The 17,092-nt window shown below is 38.2% G+C and overlaps 1 protein-coding gene across 6 annotated transcripts in view; it reads left to right on the forward strand.

The window, feature by feature from the left end:
• EML1 (EMAP like 1) overlaps positions 1-17,092 on the forward strand; it is a 121,852-nt gene that overhangs the window by 54,469 nt on the left and 50,291 nt on the right. For all 6 annotated transcript variants that reach the window (XM_066551507.1, XM_066551512.1, XM_066551505.1 and 3 more), the window contains exon 2: positions 15,319-15,501. In XM_066551507.1, the coding sequence (XP_066407604.1) occupies positions 15,319-15,501 (183 nt within the window). The remainder of the gene's footprint in view (positions 1-15,318; positions 15,502-17,092) is intronic.

Raw genomic sequence — 17,092 nt, forward strand, 5'->3', positions numbered from 1 at the left:
TAGGATTTTGTGAAGCCCAGAAACCATTTTGTTGATGCTGGGTTATTAACCTTGATAGTTGTGACTCAGAAGGTTATGAGAGATTTGTGTGCATATTGTTCTAGAAGGTAACTTCAGGGATTTTCCTCCTTTCTAGATTTTATATTTGAGTTTTTAGTTTTAAAAAATATTTAGCCTCAGGGAGCCCTCAAAATCTAAGCCTTTTACTGCCTCCTGAATTTGGCAGTTGCTTCTCTTGGTTCAAATCTCTAGGCATGTGTCATGTGAAGCTTTGAAGTAGCTGTTGCCTGGCTGAAGCCTCTCTGGAGGCAAGGAGAAGGATAATAAAGTTTTGACATTTTCTTTCTTTCTGTCATGCAGATATTTTAACAGAAGTGAAACAGCTGATTTTTAGTAAAGACTCTAAAATTACAGAATTGCTAAGATTGTCTCTTTTGTGGTTTGGTTTTAATTTAGAACAATTGCTAAAATCAGTGGTGTGGAAAGCCACATGCATTTTGTCAGTGTTTTAATATCTGGCATTAGGAACTGGTTAATCCATTTAAGTGGAACAAGAGATTCAAGAGGGAGATGTTGCAGCCCAGCCCAACATCTTAGATGTTGCCCAATGGACCATTGACAAATACCAGAAAAGGCAAAGAGAGATATTTGGGTGGGGGCAAAAACCCCAGCAGAAGTTTCTCTCTCTTTGTAATTCTGGTTCTGTGTGGCGTCTGCCAGCCCCATGCTCAGTGGGCAACCAATTGCCAAGTCCATGGCAGTCTGTATCCCAAAGAGTGAGCACCTTCACCTTCTGAGCAAGGCTCAGTCCCAGCACTGCTCCTGTACTTCCCCCAAGAACGAAATAGATACAGGCCACCTTCTCCTGGCTACTCCTAACTTCTTCCAGTCTGGCTCCCTTAAAAGAAGTGTCTTGTTGTACAGAATAAGAAGTAGGACAATACATCAGGGAGGGAAAAAAGCTATTTCAAACATCTTGATTATGGCATGGTGAAACTCTTTCTGTTTGGGTGTTTCCAGCTGTTTCTGGCACAGAGCACTTCTGACACTACACTGGTTTGTATTAACTAGGTTTTCTAGATTTAGTAGTGGCTAAAGTACATACAGTGATTTTAAAACAATTGGTGTCATGCAGCCATTGCTCAGTTTACCAAGCTGTGTTCCTCTGTGCTGCAAAGACTGTGCACTGTGGAAGCTTTATCTTTACTGTAAATGTAGTAGTAAGATTTTTTTTGTAGAAACTTAATTTATTTTAAGAAGTGTAAATTATCTGGTTTTACATGCAGTTTATTGGAGTACTTTTTCTTCTGCTGCATAAATAGGTAGACCTATATAAAAATTTAAAGTCACTTTGTGCTGCAAACAGCAATTCTGTAACTCTGCTGACAAGTCAGCAACTTGCACAGTTGTGAAATCTTCCCTTTTCCAGTTATGACTGGGGAAAATTGACATGTTGTTCTTACAAGTCCATGTTACCTGTCCTTTAGCAAGCTGTGGTTGAGCACTGCATACTAAATGTCAGTTATCATATTGTGCAATCTGTATGAGCAGAATTCCCACTTCCACAGCTGCGGGAGTAGAAATGGGAAGCAGTCAAATAAACTCAGTCCCTCAAGGCTCCTCCCAAGGTGACTGGTGCAGTGCAGTGAGGTCCAGGGAATTCTTCTGACCTTTTGGAGGCACAAACCTTGGGAAACAAATGAGTGTTGTTAAAGTGATGACATCTTTCACATGATAAAAGTAGCAGCTTAAAAAAAAAGCTTTTGACACTTTTGACAGGCTTGCACATGATAATTAGATAGTAAAAAGAAGGTGTGGGTTGCATTAGATATGAATGATATGCATGTTCGTATCCATTTCTCTTTAAGCAATGTTGTGCTGAAGATGAAGCCTCTGAACAGTTGTGTAAAGCAGAGGTTTTAAAGTGAAAATGGATTGTATCCATTTGAAATAATTCAAGGGAAGCTATGGAAAGCTACTGGCACTCTTTTTCTGAATAACTTTTTGCCTCATTAAGAAGTTCTTAATACAGCATATTATGGGTATAATCTTAGAACTGTGTGCATTGGCTTACCAAGTGTCTTATTTATTCACTTTCAAATTAACTTTCAGAAATAATAAGCTTTTTTCTTGCACTGTATGTTCTGAACATTACCCTTACTGCCTTTACAACCTGTCAAGGATGCAGGAAAAAAGCTAAAGGAGAAGGTGATTTTTGTAATTTGCATTGAAAAGGAGGAATGGGAAGGAGTGAAGACAAAGCAGGGCCTTGACCTACCTATAGTGTATGAATTTTGTGATTAGTCCACAGGAAAGTTATATATGGGGAGATACACATAAGGCAGAAGAAAATACATGGCATTTAGTATTCCTGTGGGATTTGGGGATCTTCAGCTTAATTTGGCAGGGTGTCATCAGCAGGCCAAATGTACTGGTGGCAGCAGAATTGGGTTCAGGCGACTGCCCCTCTCCTATTGCCATGTTTCTGGCTGCTTGCATTGGACTTTGTCCATGTTCTGTGTCCTGTGCCATCTGGGAGCCTGATTCTGTACTTTCCACCTGCACAGTGGATCCCAGCTCTTTCCCACAACAAACAGAGACCCACTCCTACCTGCTGAAGACCCCTGAGCTCCCAGCCTGGCAGTGCTGCCAGCTCTCTCCAGTATCTGGTGGTGATGGTCACTCACCCTGTGCCCTGGGACCACGACTCCCGAGTGCAGCTCAGATGTGAAGGTATCCCTGCATGTACTGACTTGAGATATGGGGCAATCTCTTCCATGAAGGAGGGAGCAGCCACAGCTGCCTGTGTGCAGGCACTTGTCTGTGGGCAGTCAAGAGGCAGTTGTGAGGGCCTGGTATATGCTGGCAGTTTTTCGATATTATTTTCTTTGCAGATTTTTAGTACCATTTTGATTTCCTTAGAGAAGGTCAGGCTGAGTTCTGGATGATCAGCACTGTTGGGGGGACCCTTTTCCCACCCCACTGCTGCTCTATCCTGTTTGCCAGCATCCAAGTCCTTCAGAAATCAGAGGGGAGCTGCCAAAATAGCAGATGTTTCTGCTGAGTGTGCTGTAATCTCTCACAGCACTGATGCTGATCAGGCTTTGTGCACAGGTCTCAGCAGCACAGCTGAATGTCCTCCAGCCTTTGCCATGCCTGACTGAGTAGTCTTTATCCCCACAGGACAGCCCTGACTGAGGGCTGCAGGACTAGGGCTGGGTAGATTTCACTGATGATAGAGCTAGGGGACACCTTCCATTAGATCAGGTTTCTCAAAATCCCATCCAGCCTGACCTTGAACATTTCTAATAATGGAGCATCTGGAGCTTCTCTGTGCTGGTGCCCCACCAGCCACTGAGCAGATGAAGAGAAGAAGACTCCAGAACCTGCACCATGAGAGGGTAGCCTCCTGCAGAGTTTGTGAGGAAATGCTTTGAAATTCTTGGGACTTGCCTTTTTTCTGCTGTAAGCAGTTGTCCATGAAACAAAATGGTTTTTTTAAAATCATCTGGTACAGATCCATGGATGCCAATGCACTTTCCTGGTTGTTGGTTGTTTTGTTGGTGAAATGTCAAACAGATAGAAAGTTCTAGCACCTCTAGAAAAATTATTAGGCTTGCTTTTTTAAGCTCTGGGGAGTAAGAAAATGTATGAACTAAGTCTGAATAATGAAACTTAAAACAAAACTGTTTTATTCATTTTTATAAGTTTTTTTTTAATTATTTAATCATTCCGTATAATTTTTGTAGGAATTAGGCCTCATTCCTTTCAGAAGACAGACTTTCCTGGCATCAGATAAATCTGATAAGTGTATTTAATGTGATTTTGAAATGCAGTAAATATGAAACCAGTAAATTTGATGTCCAGTTCAAAAGCCTCTTTTTCATGCAAGGGGAGCTAGTAGGGTATTGAGCTACTTTGCAATACAGTAGTAAAAAATATTTTTCTTTTTTAATGATTAGGAAAGCAGGAACTATCACACTCTGTGAATGACTTCTCAAAATGTAGTTTTCAGTTAACTATTTGGGTTTGGGTTTATTCTTGTGTGGATCTTTTGAGGAGCAACTTGTTTGTTTCTTTGCTTTGGGTTTTGTTTCGTTGGTTATTTTTACTTGGGCCTACAAAGCTGTCTTGTTCCCATCTAAAAGGAAGAAAAAGAGAGTTGTGGATAGATTTACTTGACTGTGTGACCCCTTTGTCTTAGTGGCACTCGCCGCTAGAGCAGTTGCTTGTTGGCTTAAGTGTAACAGGATTCCTGATCAACTGGATCATTTTTCCTTTCTTTTCAACTTTTGCCTTTGCAAATACTGAATGCTTTTGCTTTTGGTGAAGAATCAACATTTGGAAACTGTTACAAATAAGGCCATTGAGAGGGAGGTGTTGGGTCACTGGCTCAGGGACGCTGTAACCTCTGCCATGGAGATCTGTGTATCTTAGCATGAGCCTATGTATTAAGCCTGCTGCTTTTATGTAACTAAATATTTTTGTGAAGAAGCTGTACTGTACTAGGCTTTAATCTTGACTCTCTCATGCTAAAATGAAGGATATTTTGAAAAAGGCATCTCCTGGCTGACGTAAAAAAGTTGATGTGATGTGAGCAGATATTGTTTTCTGAACTATCTCTTCAGTGGAGTTGGGAGAAATGTCTTCCAACCAGTTTCAACTTTTTTCTGTCTCTTGTAAATCTAGTGATTTTCAAGTTCAATGTGGTGCTCAGTTTACAGCCCATGGAAATCACTGCTCTGTGCTGTATTGAGGAAATTTACTGTATCTGAATGTTGTTTAGGGCAAATCTTATCATTGCAATAATCTTTACATACTTGTAGACCACGAATCTATGTTCAGGACCACTTTAAAAATGTTCCTTCTTGAATTGTAAGTAAAGATTGTATTGTTAAACAGTGCCTTTAAAATGCTAAACCCATTTAATTCAAGTGGGTGCACTTGACCTAACTTGTGCCTGTACTCTTGCATACAGAAGTCTGACTTATGTGCTTTCCACCCACATCCAGAGCTAAGAAAGCATAAGAGAGCTCTTGCCCTAAAACTGAATGGCCATATTAGCCTTAAAGGTTTGTCTTTGCTGATAGGCTCCACCTTATCATGAAGGCTGAGGCTCAGATTCCCATAATCACAGGGCTCCAAGAGCCTTATCAGCCAGGCTTTCTGCAGGGTTTGTTCACACTAGTCCTTCAGCACAGTGCTATTAGGAGATGGCTTTTGGGAAAGGATTTACTCTGCACAGCCGTCATCCATCTAATCTCTCGAGTGAAAACTCATACAGAAGTACTGGCTGCCGCCAGAAGGAAATCAGTCCCACAAAGTCCTTGAAGGAGAGGAACAGTCATGAGCCAGGCTCAGCTTGGACCTTGGCCTGGGGCTTGTTCCCAGCCAAGGGCAGACCAGACATCTGCTGACTCTGTCACTTTTACTGAGGGCTCTCCATAGCCCTGGGGAGAGACAATATTGCATTCATTGATCAAAGCGTATTTCTAAACTTTTTTCACTCAATATGAAAGATATAAAATAGTTTATCTCTGTCTCCTCCTCCATGAAAGCCTGAATTTCTTTCAAAAATAGGCAATGTGAATGCTGTGGCATTGCCAAGTACTGCAGAGGATGGGGCAAGCCTTAGAATACAACTCATTCATTCTCACAGGGTGGCAGGACCACACTTCACAACGTGCTGGGAATGGCATCGCAGCTGGGTGACATTTGTGACAATGCTGTGCACCCTATTGTGGTGAAATAAGAATATGATCTCATGCTAGGGAACCCAATTAAAAATAAAAAGAGTGGAAATTGTCTTCTAATGGAATTGTCCCTAATGGAAATTAGAAGAGTCGCATTTTTAACCAAATAATTTTTCAGATTATGTGTGCTTCTCTGTTTCCTGAAATAAACCTGAATTCATTTTTTATTTAAGGATAGCAAATAAAGGGGTTTTTTTCTTCCTTCTCCTAAATAGCCTTAATGCCGTCATCTTCCTGGTTAATGCCAGGACATCAAATATTGTTTCAAATATGGTATCTCTGGCTATGTTTGAGTCCTTGGCAAGGGCAGTTTGTTCTTTCTGCATTTATGTCAGCAAAGATTTTTTTGCTGGAGAATGGGAATATGTATTGGGAAGAGTTTACAGTAAGAAAGTATATTGCTAATAATTATATTATTATATCGTATTATATTTGCCAGACTTAAATGAAGGGAAGACTTAATCCTAACTGAAGATGAGGATGGACAGTGTGGGTAAAATTCCATTCAGTTATGGGCATTCTGGATGCTTTTTTACTTCTACCATCCAAGCAAGGCTATCACTAGTTAATTCAAGTACTTCTCACATGCACTAGATTACTGCCTATTCTAGTAAAAAATTTTGTATTTCTGTTAGAGACAGTACTGAACAAGACAGGTTTTAAAAGATGACTTTTAATAGTTTTCTAAATTTGAAATATTTTTTCCTTTAAATATTTAGATTGTGATTTGTCTTTGTGACAACCTGTAATGAAGCCTAACACTGCATTAATTTCAGAAACTAAAATATTCACGAGGTACAGAGTTCTAAAGAAAAGTCAGACCGCTGCTGAAAGTAAAGCCATTAGCTGAGAGCAAGTAGCCAGAATCTGTGAAAGTGATAAATCTGCTTTAGACATCAATGGCCCCTTCTGCAGGTGCAGGAGGAATCTTTTATTCTCTTTGTATTGTGTCCCTTAGTTTGAGTCTACAGAAAATAATTAATAAAGCTGATTAGCCTTTAAGAAATGTAAATGTAGAATGGAAGTGGTATTTATTTTACAAATAAATGCTATTGATTAGAGGCTGAGATTTTCCAATTCTTATTTCTCAGAGGATACACTTATGAAATAAGATAAAACATAAACTATTTCAAATTGATAATTATGGATTACTTGCTGTTGATGTAGTCTCAGTTTAGTAAATTTGTAATTTCTTAAGTGGAAAAGTCTTTAATTTATTATGTATTTCTAAAGTTTAATAGTGTTTTCAATTTATTTTTAAATAAACATAGATATGTAAGATTATAATTTTCATTTAACTGTAGATTATAAAAAAATATAGGTAAAAAGCTAATAGTCCAAGTAAATTTGAGGATCAGTTGTCATTTTAATATTGAATATGGAAATTAGGAAAATGACAAAATGTATGCTGACCCAAGTAGTTTCTGAAGTGCTTAAATGCTCCTGTCTCTAATGTAACATAAGGGATGCATTTAACTGCAGATCAGCTACTGGCTGATGTATCTTAGGGTTTATTGAGACTATGAATCAACTTTTCTTTTTTAAAATGACTTAAAAACACAACAAAGAAGAAAAAAAAAAAATTGGCTTGTAATGCATTACCACTGGCTAACATCAATAACTTTTAAAAGGTGTTTAAAATCAGTTTTCTTGCCTTTGGAATCTCTCCTCACTGCAAGTAAAAGTAAATCTTTCTGCTTTTATGCATATGGCATAGTTGAAGAATGAAATGGAGACATCCAGTTTTTTACAGCAGTGAAAAAGTATTGAATTAAACACTCTAAAGTTTCAAGGAGAAAGTTTTTTGTGAACTGATGTGTGGTGTCTATTTGCATGTGGTTTAAAGTATATTTAGGAGAAGCAAATCTCTTCTGAATTGGTTCTTTTTGTCTAGTAGTGCTAAACAAAAGCTGAAGGCTTTTTGCCTTACATCACGTGGTGAATTTGCATTCATTCCTTCCTAGCTGTTGTTGGATGACTTGGACATTTAGCCATAGCTGTGACATGGAGATGGAGAGTCATTGGAGATGTTCTCCCATGTTCCACAATCTATTTTTCTTCTCTTGTTTTAAGGTCTTGATACAGGTCTCAGCACATCATTGAGAATATAAGATTGATACAGGTCTCTTGATACAGGTCTCAGCACATCACTGAGAATATAAGGCAGTAAAACACAGCCCAGCTATTCTGCCCTAATAGCTTAATTACCCTACTGGTTCCTTCATTAGCAAGTTCTTGTTAGGCTGCATCTTCAGTTTCTTAACTCCAGGCAGGTACCATGGAGTCCCTTCCTTTTCAAGCTACTATCCTTGCATTCATATTATGCTACAGAATATTATCTTTACCCTCCTGGTTTCTGTTTGCAATGTTGGGGTTTAAGGTTTTTTTTCAATGGTATGGGCTGATCCCAGCATAATGTGGAGGAATCATAACTAGCTAAAACATTTTCTATTGGCTTCTGTGTTCAACAGAGCCAAGACAGTAGCTCTGAACTGTTAAAGCATTTATGTTGATAGACCTCTTCTGAGTAAAATTCCTCTAATTTATTGGTGTGTCAAAAATTTCTTCCGTCTTCTTCTAAAGTGCTATTGGGGAAGATAATTTTTAACTGGTTGATTTCCAAGTAGAAGCTCATTTACCATCTGCTTGGGAAAAAATAGTAAGCTGCTGGCTATAGCTTGACAGCTACAGGCAGGTCAAGGGCACATGCTTATAATTTTGCTGCAGTGATTCCTAACTAATTAGCCACGAGGAGCTTTCTGAAAATGTTCTGTTAGATCATTTTCTTCTCTCCCATTTTGTTAATGAATGCAGTGCTCCCAGCTGTGAGGCCCTGAGTGATGATTGCTATTATGGATTTATCCTTTCAAATTCTGCCTCTAATTTTAGGAAATTATATTCCCTGTCTTTAGGTTTCTAGTGGTGAAACTGTAAAAGGACAAGTTATTCCTCAGTGAGTGTTGGGAAATAAAGTAATAAAAGTACTGGGTTGCAATAGCTAGCTGTATTAGAGGAGGAAAATACTGTTCACAAAAACAACCATCTGTAGTCCATATTAGTTGACAAAAATATTTGGGTTTTTTTTTGGTTTGGTTTGTTTTTTTTTTTAATTAAAATGGTTTAGAAGCGATCTGTTCTCATAAGATGATGCTTTACTTTTCTGCTACTGTGGTTCCCAGCACATCCAGAGTAGGGCATTAGGCAGATGTGTGGGGCAGAGTTTTCTTTCCATTTCCTCCTACACATACATATCGTGTGAGGACATGGAAAAACTAATCTGGGCTGTTCAGATTACTTAATGTGAGATGTACCTGATTGTACCCAACTAGGGCATCTCCTTACATTGCTAATCACTCTTATCTTAAGAACATGCATCAGAATACAGAATGAACTGAAAAGTTGTCCTACCTGTTCAAAAATGGTATGTGTGTGTACATACATAAGCTTATAGATAGGCATGGCATTGTTCCTGTGGCTATTGGATTTAAATATTAGATATGATTTCTTGTTCCTCATGATCAAATTTTCCATCTCAAAAAGTATATATGATGCTTGCACTTTTATCCTATTATATATACATTTATAGCAAAATACAGTTAGAGGATTAGACATTCAGCTGGCAACAAGTTTTGATTTCCAAAACTTCACATAAAGCAACAATGTTTACAGTTTTACCTGTAGTTAAAAGATTCTGCCTGGTTTTTTCCCCTAACCACACAAAGTAACAAGATTAAATAGGATAACATTATTTTGGGCTTTAAATCCACTTGCTTCTCACAGTGGAAAGCTCTAATCTGGCAGACCAGTCTAGTATGTACCAGACTTTATGATAAGCTGTTGCCCATATGTGTTGTCATTGTCCCCAGGAGACAAGCCTGGAGGGCTGCTGCTGTGTTTCAGGTATGGTACAGTGTTTTGCATTAGAAAAGTGAGCAGAGGAAAGATATTTAGTCTGTGAAATACTGTTGACATTAATCTTTTAAACAAAGGAGCCTGGCGTGGTGTTGTCAAAGGAAACTAAACCTGCTGTTTTATTTTCCCATTGTTCCCTTGCACAGAGGCTCTGGTCTGCGAATGACCACTGATATTATGCCACAGAAACTGATACAAGGAGAATACTTGGTACTTTCCAATCTTGCTTCAAAGCCTGGCAACAATGTTGAGCCTGCATTCCCCTGTTTCTGTGCTACAGTAAATTGCCTGTTTTTATTCTGAGAAAAGTTGGATGATTGTCTCTCTTCCAATTTTTTTTTTTTCTCTTTGTTGCTGTCAACTCAGAGAAACTGTTTCTATCCAATAGCTTGTCTGCCTGACTTCTGTGACCCAGACCCAAAGATGCATGAAATGAACCAAATAGGGAGGGCAGGATTTGGAAGGTGTAGGAGAGGCCTGCCACAGAGAGATATTTTTCTGCTCTCTTAGAGTGTTAAGCTAAACATGGTATCAAGAGAGGTGAAGCAGAGAGGTCATTTGAAAGTTAGTGGTAGTGTTATTCCCAGGATGCTTGAAGGAAGTTGTTGAAGTATCTCAGTTACTTGCATGAGATCTCAGTGGTGATGTGGGCAGGAGAAGGGGAACTTGCCAAATGTGTGACATGCTGAGTGACATGTGCCACATCTGACAACTTTGCAGTTAGTTTCTGGAAGTGTAGGATCTTCAGTGTTCTTAATTGCTTGCTACTATACTGGGTCAAATTCAGGCTATGGATCTCCTAATCTGCAGGATTGCAGGATTGTGCTTTTTTTTTTTTGTTTGCTTATTTTTTCATAACTACTGTTTTTAACTTTCTTTCTCCTTTGATGGCATGTCTTTCTCAGCAGCTGCTATGTTCTGCTATAGAGTTAGCTGCATGCTGAGGATGCAGAATTCCCTTCTGTCCATGTACATTTTCATAAGGCTGTAGTAGTGGCCCTGAAGTTCATAGTTATTTCCAAGGAATGTAAATACTTGTACCAACTGATTTCAGGACAAGTACAGAACGTGATACACTTAATGAAATCTCTCAGTGACAGAAAGTATTCCTGCCAGTTGAGCTCAATTCAGGCTTGCTGGCACAATCTATGTCTTTATGCTCGAAGAAGAGCTGCTCTGTGTGCGGGTGATGCTGCCTTTCCTCTGCCATCCCTTGCCATGTTTTCCATCATGTGGGTTATCTTTAGTTTTTGCCAAAGACCTCTGCTGGCATTTGCTGTCCTCAGAAGGCTTGCATTTTCTTTCCTGATGTCCTGCAGAGTGTCTAAATGCAAGAACAACTCTGCAAAGACTTTGAGATGCCACTTTTAAAATGTATTATAAAGAAAGTGTCTAGCAACCACATTTGCAATCAGTTTTGGAAGTACTTCATGTACAGTTTTATCCTGTTAATTGGTGCTCCAAATATGCCATGTAGATTGAATAAATTCAAATTTGTTTGCCAGTCTTTTGAGATCAGTACCTAATATTTGCACTGCATGGTCAACTGCTGTGGTCTGAGCTGGACAAGATAGCCTCAAAATTAATGTCTGCATAATGCAAAGGTGGAATATGTTTAATAAAGTAGTTCTTCTAGGGGGGAGAATGCCAAGTCCTTTTTTAATTATTTCATACACATTAACATACAGGTAAGATTTAGGTTTTTCAGAAGGTTTAGGTTTTTCTATAGAAAATAGTATGCATCTAATAGGCTTCCTTCTAACTAATGGTGTAAGTATGTAATTTAGCTTTAGCCCACATACAATGAAATAGTATTGAAATCACTCTTGTAAACAGCATACACATCCTGTTGTTGGCTTTGCTTCAGCTATTTCTTCACGTTTGGCTAAGCTCAAGTACTAAATTGCTGTAAAACTGGAATATGCTCTGGAAGCAGATTAATCATTTGACTCAGTATTGTCTTTTAGTTTGCCATAAGAAATCTTTCCAATCTATGAGATCATGGATTAGCTGGTTGGACAATTTAGAGAAGCATGTAGTACATTCCCCTTTTTTGCTGCCTTTCCTTTGAAACTTGCAGAATCTCAGCAAAGCAAAAATGATAAATGACTCTTTTTTCCAAGTTTTACCAGAAATGCCTATTGCAATGAAAAATGCGGCATCTGAATTGATACCTCATTGTTTTATCTAATTTTGGACATTGTAGGTGGCATTTATTTCATGAGATGTAGATTAATTCCCTGCCCATTGCAGATGGGCAGAATCTTTAAGGTCCCTCCCCACCAAAACCATTCTATGATTTACATGTTAGAGACAATGATTTAGACTTGCCTCAAAATTGGTGAAAAGAAACTAATATTGTAGAAAGTGACTCAGGTTTCAGGTTTCTAAAAACATGTTGCATAAATTTCACTGTAAAGTCCTTTTTCTTCCCATTGATGAAAAAAGGTAAAGATTAATTCTGTTGTGCTATTGATGCTGCCCATGTAGGCAGTGTGATGTCTGTTCTGCCCATCCGTGGGCAAGGGGTGGTAGTGACTGATAAGGAGATCTAATACTTAAAGGCAATTTGTCTGGATTTGCAGTCTCCTTCATATGCCTTTCCAAATTTCATTACAAATGTGTGCTAAAATATTCCTTGCAGATGTCCTTTGCTGTGAGGATGAATGGTACACTGCTGAGGCAGGTCACAAATTAGGCTAACAATACCACTCTTGCATGTGTGGACAGAATAGGTGACATCTGCAGTGACATTTTAGTTGTTCTATTGTTAGTTTATAGCATTAATTGTTTTTTTTCTCTTCTGATACTGTACCATTTCACTTATTTGGCTGTGTTGAAGGTGCAACTTTATTGCTCAACATACTGGGATGTAATGATCTCAATGGCAAAAATATTCCACCCTCAACTTGCATAACAAACAGGTTATGCTTATTTAATAATTGAACTTTGCATTCTTCATGAAATGTAGTTTTGTTGTATTCTGTGTCTCTTTTCTAGCTTACTTGTACATGCATGCAAAGAGGAGGTAATGTGAAATGGTACTGGACTGTGAGCAATCTTGTCTCCAGCTGCAATCTTACAGAAAGCTGTTAAAATTTTATTTTTTTTCTGCATCCTTGGAAGGAACTGCACCCAGTGAAGTAACCACCATAAAAACCAAACAAACTGTAGGTTACAGCAAGGATGAGGGTTATGTTGCCAGGACCCTACAAAAATGATTATAGTGGAAGATACAGATGTTGTGTCCAAGAAAGGGTTTGCTGGGGCCTGTTGGTCAGTGAGGGTGTGAGGGGAAGAGTCACAGTGACAGATGGGAGGAGGGGGAAGAAGGGACAGAACTGTGCATCTTAATAGTTATTAGTGGGACTGATTTCTTACAGGACTGTAAATAAACCAGTGCCACTGATTTACCACTTGAAGATTAATGTCTGGGTGAAATTACTGTTTCCACACACTTAAAAATTAGTGAAATAGATACTTCAATGAGGATGTTTTCCTTTGTAGCAAATGTAGATCCTTTCAACACCAACTGATTTTCCCCTGGGTTTCCTTTGCTGCCCTGGTTTTGGGATTTGGCTATTTCTTGTTGACTGAATTCAGAGGAAAACTATTCCTGATGATACTGAATTTGGAAGAATGGCTGAAGCTTGAATTTGGCTTGTATTGGTTAAATCAAGCTTTTGATTTGGTTGCCTATTGTCCAGTATGCTAATCCATGTTATTTCCAGCTGAGTTAAAGTGTAAAGTCATTAGAGCAGCGTGGGGCTTTTGTTTGCAGAGGAAAGGTTAAGTTCTGCAGGCAGCTCTTACTGCTGCCAGCATAGCTGCTAATCTGAGTTTGGGGACTAATTACCTGTAATAGCTACAGGACAGAGTCCTGTGTTGAGCAGAAGTCTGATTAGGCCAAAGTTTGGGAAGCTTTGTCATGGGGAAAGTTTTTTAATATTTTTCAGGAACTTGAGCTCTGATTTAGTTCATTCAGAACCAGATACTTGCATTACTACTATATTCAGTCTAATAATATCCTAATGGTGATATTTTAAATAAGGTCTGAAAATCCTATAACAGAATTAACAAGCATTTTAAACTATAGTAGTCTGTAGCTATTTCTGGACTCTCAATATTGTTACATTGTTTCTTAGTTATGCTAATTCAGCTTTTGATAACCACAGATAGCTATTGGGGGTGTGAGAGATGAGGAAGCCAAAATTGATCTGATGAACAGATTTTAAAACCAGTCTGTATTGGAGTGGTTTGGAGATCAATAGATTTTTTGTTAAAAATTTTAATGCCTTTTTTTCCTAGACGGTTATGATTAAAAGTTTGTATGCATTAGCATTTTTGGATATGCTTTTAGATGTACTCAGAAACAGTTGTTTTCCTTTTTTAAACACTTAACTTTGTTTTAAGATTCAAGAGGAGTTATTATTTTACACAAACTATTTAACTTTCACATTGTGCCCTTTTACAAAAGAAGTGGAAAACTCTGGTTTGGAACAGAGGAGAATTAAGAACACAAGAAATGAAAACAAATACCACCTTCTTCACAAAGAGAGCTCAGCTTTAAGAAATAAAGAAGGAATAAAGAAATAAAGGCTACAGGCTTGCATTGGGAATGAAGGAGAAGTCAATTATGATTGCAGATAGCAGCATAAGTATCCATTTTTGCAACAGTATGACTTACTAAGTCATGAGTTGAAAGCTATGATCCTTGACTAACATTACTGAAGATCATCCAGTAAGTTAGATACTAGCTTTTTTTTTTAGGTTTCAAAACCTAGTTAAATAAAACTTTGCAATTCTCTTTAAAAACTGTGCATTATTTTCCTATTTGATACAGACTTTGATGTCTTTGGTGCTGCTTTCTTCTTATTTCTCCTAACTTAATATTGTAAAAAGAGACAGTGTTTCTATGTGATACGAACAAAAGTGCTCATTTAGGAAAAATATTCTTATTACTAATTTTGAGTGGAAAGAACGTGTACTCCTCATCATGGATTCGCAGTTGTGAAGCTTCTATGGGTTACTTCCAAATAATGGGTGAATTGTATCAAAGTAATGACCCTTTTAATAATTTGCAGGCTTAGAGTATAGTTACTGAGTAATTCTGAACTTATTTGGGGTTTTATTTCAGTTAGAGGGAATGTTCTCAAAGCTGCTGGTATAAACTAGGGGTTAGCAGATTGGGTCAATATCTGTTCTTCAGCCTGTGTATAGTAGCTTGAAAAAGTGTAAGCCTATCTGTTACTTATGTATTTGTAAAGTATCTCTATGACCTATGTGAGACAGAAAACTCTGGAAGGGTGTGTGCATATCAGAAAATGTAGCTCTCTGTGTGAATGCCCAGCAGTGTCAGAATGTTGTGTTGAGCAGAACAGTGAAGGGTGATGATTGATCACTGCAGTTCTGACATGCAGATAATTGGTAGTGGAACCCAATTAAAAACTGGCCCTGAAGCCAACATCATCATAACATCTTACTTAAGTATGTATCTTTTATTTATTTATTTTTATTTCCATCTCTTCCTTTTGGTCGCTCAAAAACTTTCCTCCTCAAGAAGTCATCAAGTCTGAGAAAAGCCTTGCATAGAGTACTTTTGGATGGCTATCCATTATTGATAATACTTTTTTTTTTCTGCTGCTTTGTTTAGATGACAGTGCCTCTGCTGCAAGCAGTATGGAGGTCACAGATCGCATTGCCTCTCTGGAGCAGCGTGTGCAGATGCAGGAGGATGACATCCAGCTGCTCAAATCTGCCCTTGCTGATGTGGTCCGACGCTTGAATATCACAGAGGAGCAGCAGGCCATGCAGAACAAGAAAGGACCTACCAAAGGTTTGCATTTCAGACAGATGTAAAATAGATAGTGCAGTTCAATGAGTGTTTCATATGTATTAAAATAGGTTGTTCATTAGATCTTGAAATATTCAAAATTTACAAATCAAACTCTAAATAAAATACATTTGACAGTCAACCTGTTAAAAAGAACACATAGAAATCCAGATGATTAAATCTGTGAACCTTCTACAGTTTACATGAACCAGCAAAGCATTTGCATTTTCTTAATGCTTAATCCACAATCTACATTTAACCAACCTACTTCTGATCACGATATTTTATAAACTCTTTAGGGAAAGTATTGTCTTCTGTGAGTGAAACTCCTAATAGGTTGGGGTGTTTTTATCCTAAAAAAATAATTAAACTTAAGTAAAATGTAATTTAAATTTAATTTAAAACGTCTTAAGTGTCTGTGGATCATACAGACAGAAGACAGAGCTCTAAGCTAGCACAGAGTTGACATGACTGAGGAGATGGTACAACACCAGCTGCTCAGCTACAAAAGAAAGGCAGAGCTGTGCTTGTTACCTGACCATGTTCCAGAGCAGCTGAGCCAGAGCCAGTGAGTACAAGGTGTGACAGATGTCACTGCTTGGCAGAATTCTGTGCTGTGCCCACGGGCCACAGTGTGCTCTCCTGTGGCTCCTGCTCTACAGGAATGGGTTTTCTGTGCACAATTCAGAAAAGCTGAACTTGAGCACTTCATAGGGGCAAAGGTTTAGTAGAACCCAAGCAATGTGATTTACTGGAGTGTGTGAGGATGTAGAGGCCTGGGAGGCTGCCTGTGTGCTACTTAGAGAAACACACAAGGTATTTTAGGTCTTAGGAGTAAGAGTGGTGGCAACCTAGATGTGGAAAGAAGTACTGACTTCACAGGCTCTCTGTTGTCTAACTTAGGAAGTTGTTTTTTTGGGGATCCTGATATGTATTAATATTAATTAAAACCTTACTTTACATGAGAATTATGCTACATATTTATGGATTCATAATTTTCTCACTTTAAAGTTAGGACTTCCTTTAATCTCTGTTATATATTTGTGACCCTGCAACAAATATTTAGTTCTAGTCACTGATTTAACAGACTTGGTAGGAACTACTTAATTTGCTAACTGAGATGACATGTTCATTACAAAGTTTTGTGTCAGGAGATGAGGAAAGCTGAAAGGGACAGAATTAGAGAGCCAAATAATGAGTTGGTTGTGTCTCATGTTAGTTGTCAGATGAAATAGACACTAAAATATCTGAGATCTTGTCTTCATGTTCTCTTCTCTTTCTGTTGTAATCTTCTTATTTTGTCTTTGTTTTATTGAGAAAAAAATTAAAATATCAGATAAGTTAAATGTTACTAAAGATAGCCTCTACTGTGATAAAATGTTCCATCAAATCTGGTTTTACAAGGGATTAAGAGGCTTCATGTTGCCTGTAAAACAGATATTATCTGATGCATGGAGGAAATAAAGTCTAGTAATTATTACTGAGTTGTAATCAAATCTGTTCTTCATGCCTGCTGGCTTTACTTAGCAAAATATAAACCAGATTTTCATGGATTCTGTGAGCAGAGTTGAACTCTACGTCAGGAGAGGTTTTC

This window comes from Molothrus aeneus, chromosome 6 (assembly GCF_037042795.1).
Source record: "Molothrus aeneus isolate 106 chromosome 6, BPBGC_Maene_1.0, whole genome shotgun sequence".
In the NCBI taxonomy this organism is placed as follows: Eukaryota; Metazoa; Chordata; class Aves; order Passeriformes; family Icteridae; genus Molothrus; species Molothrus aeneus.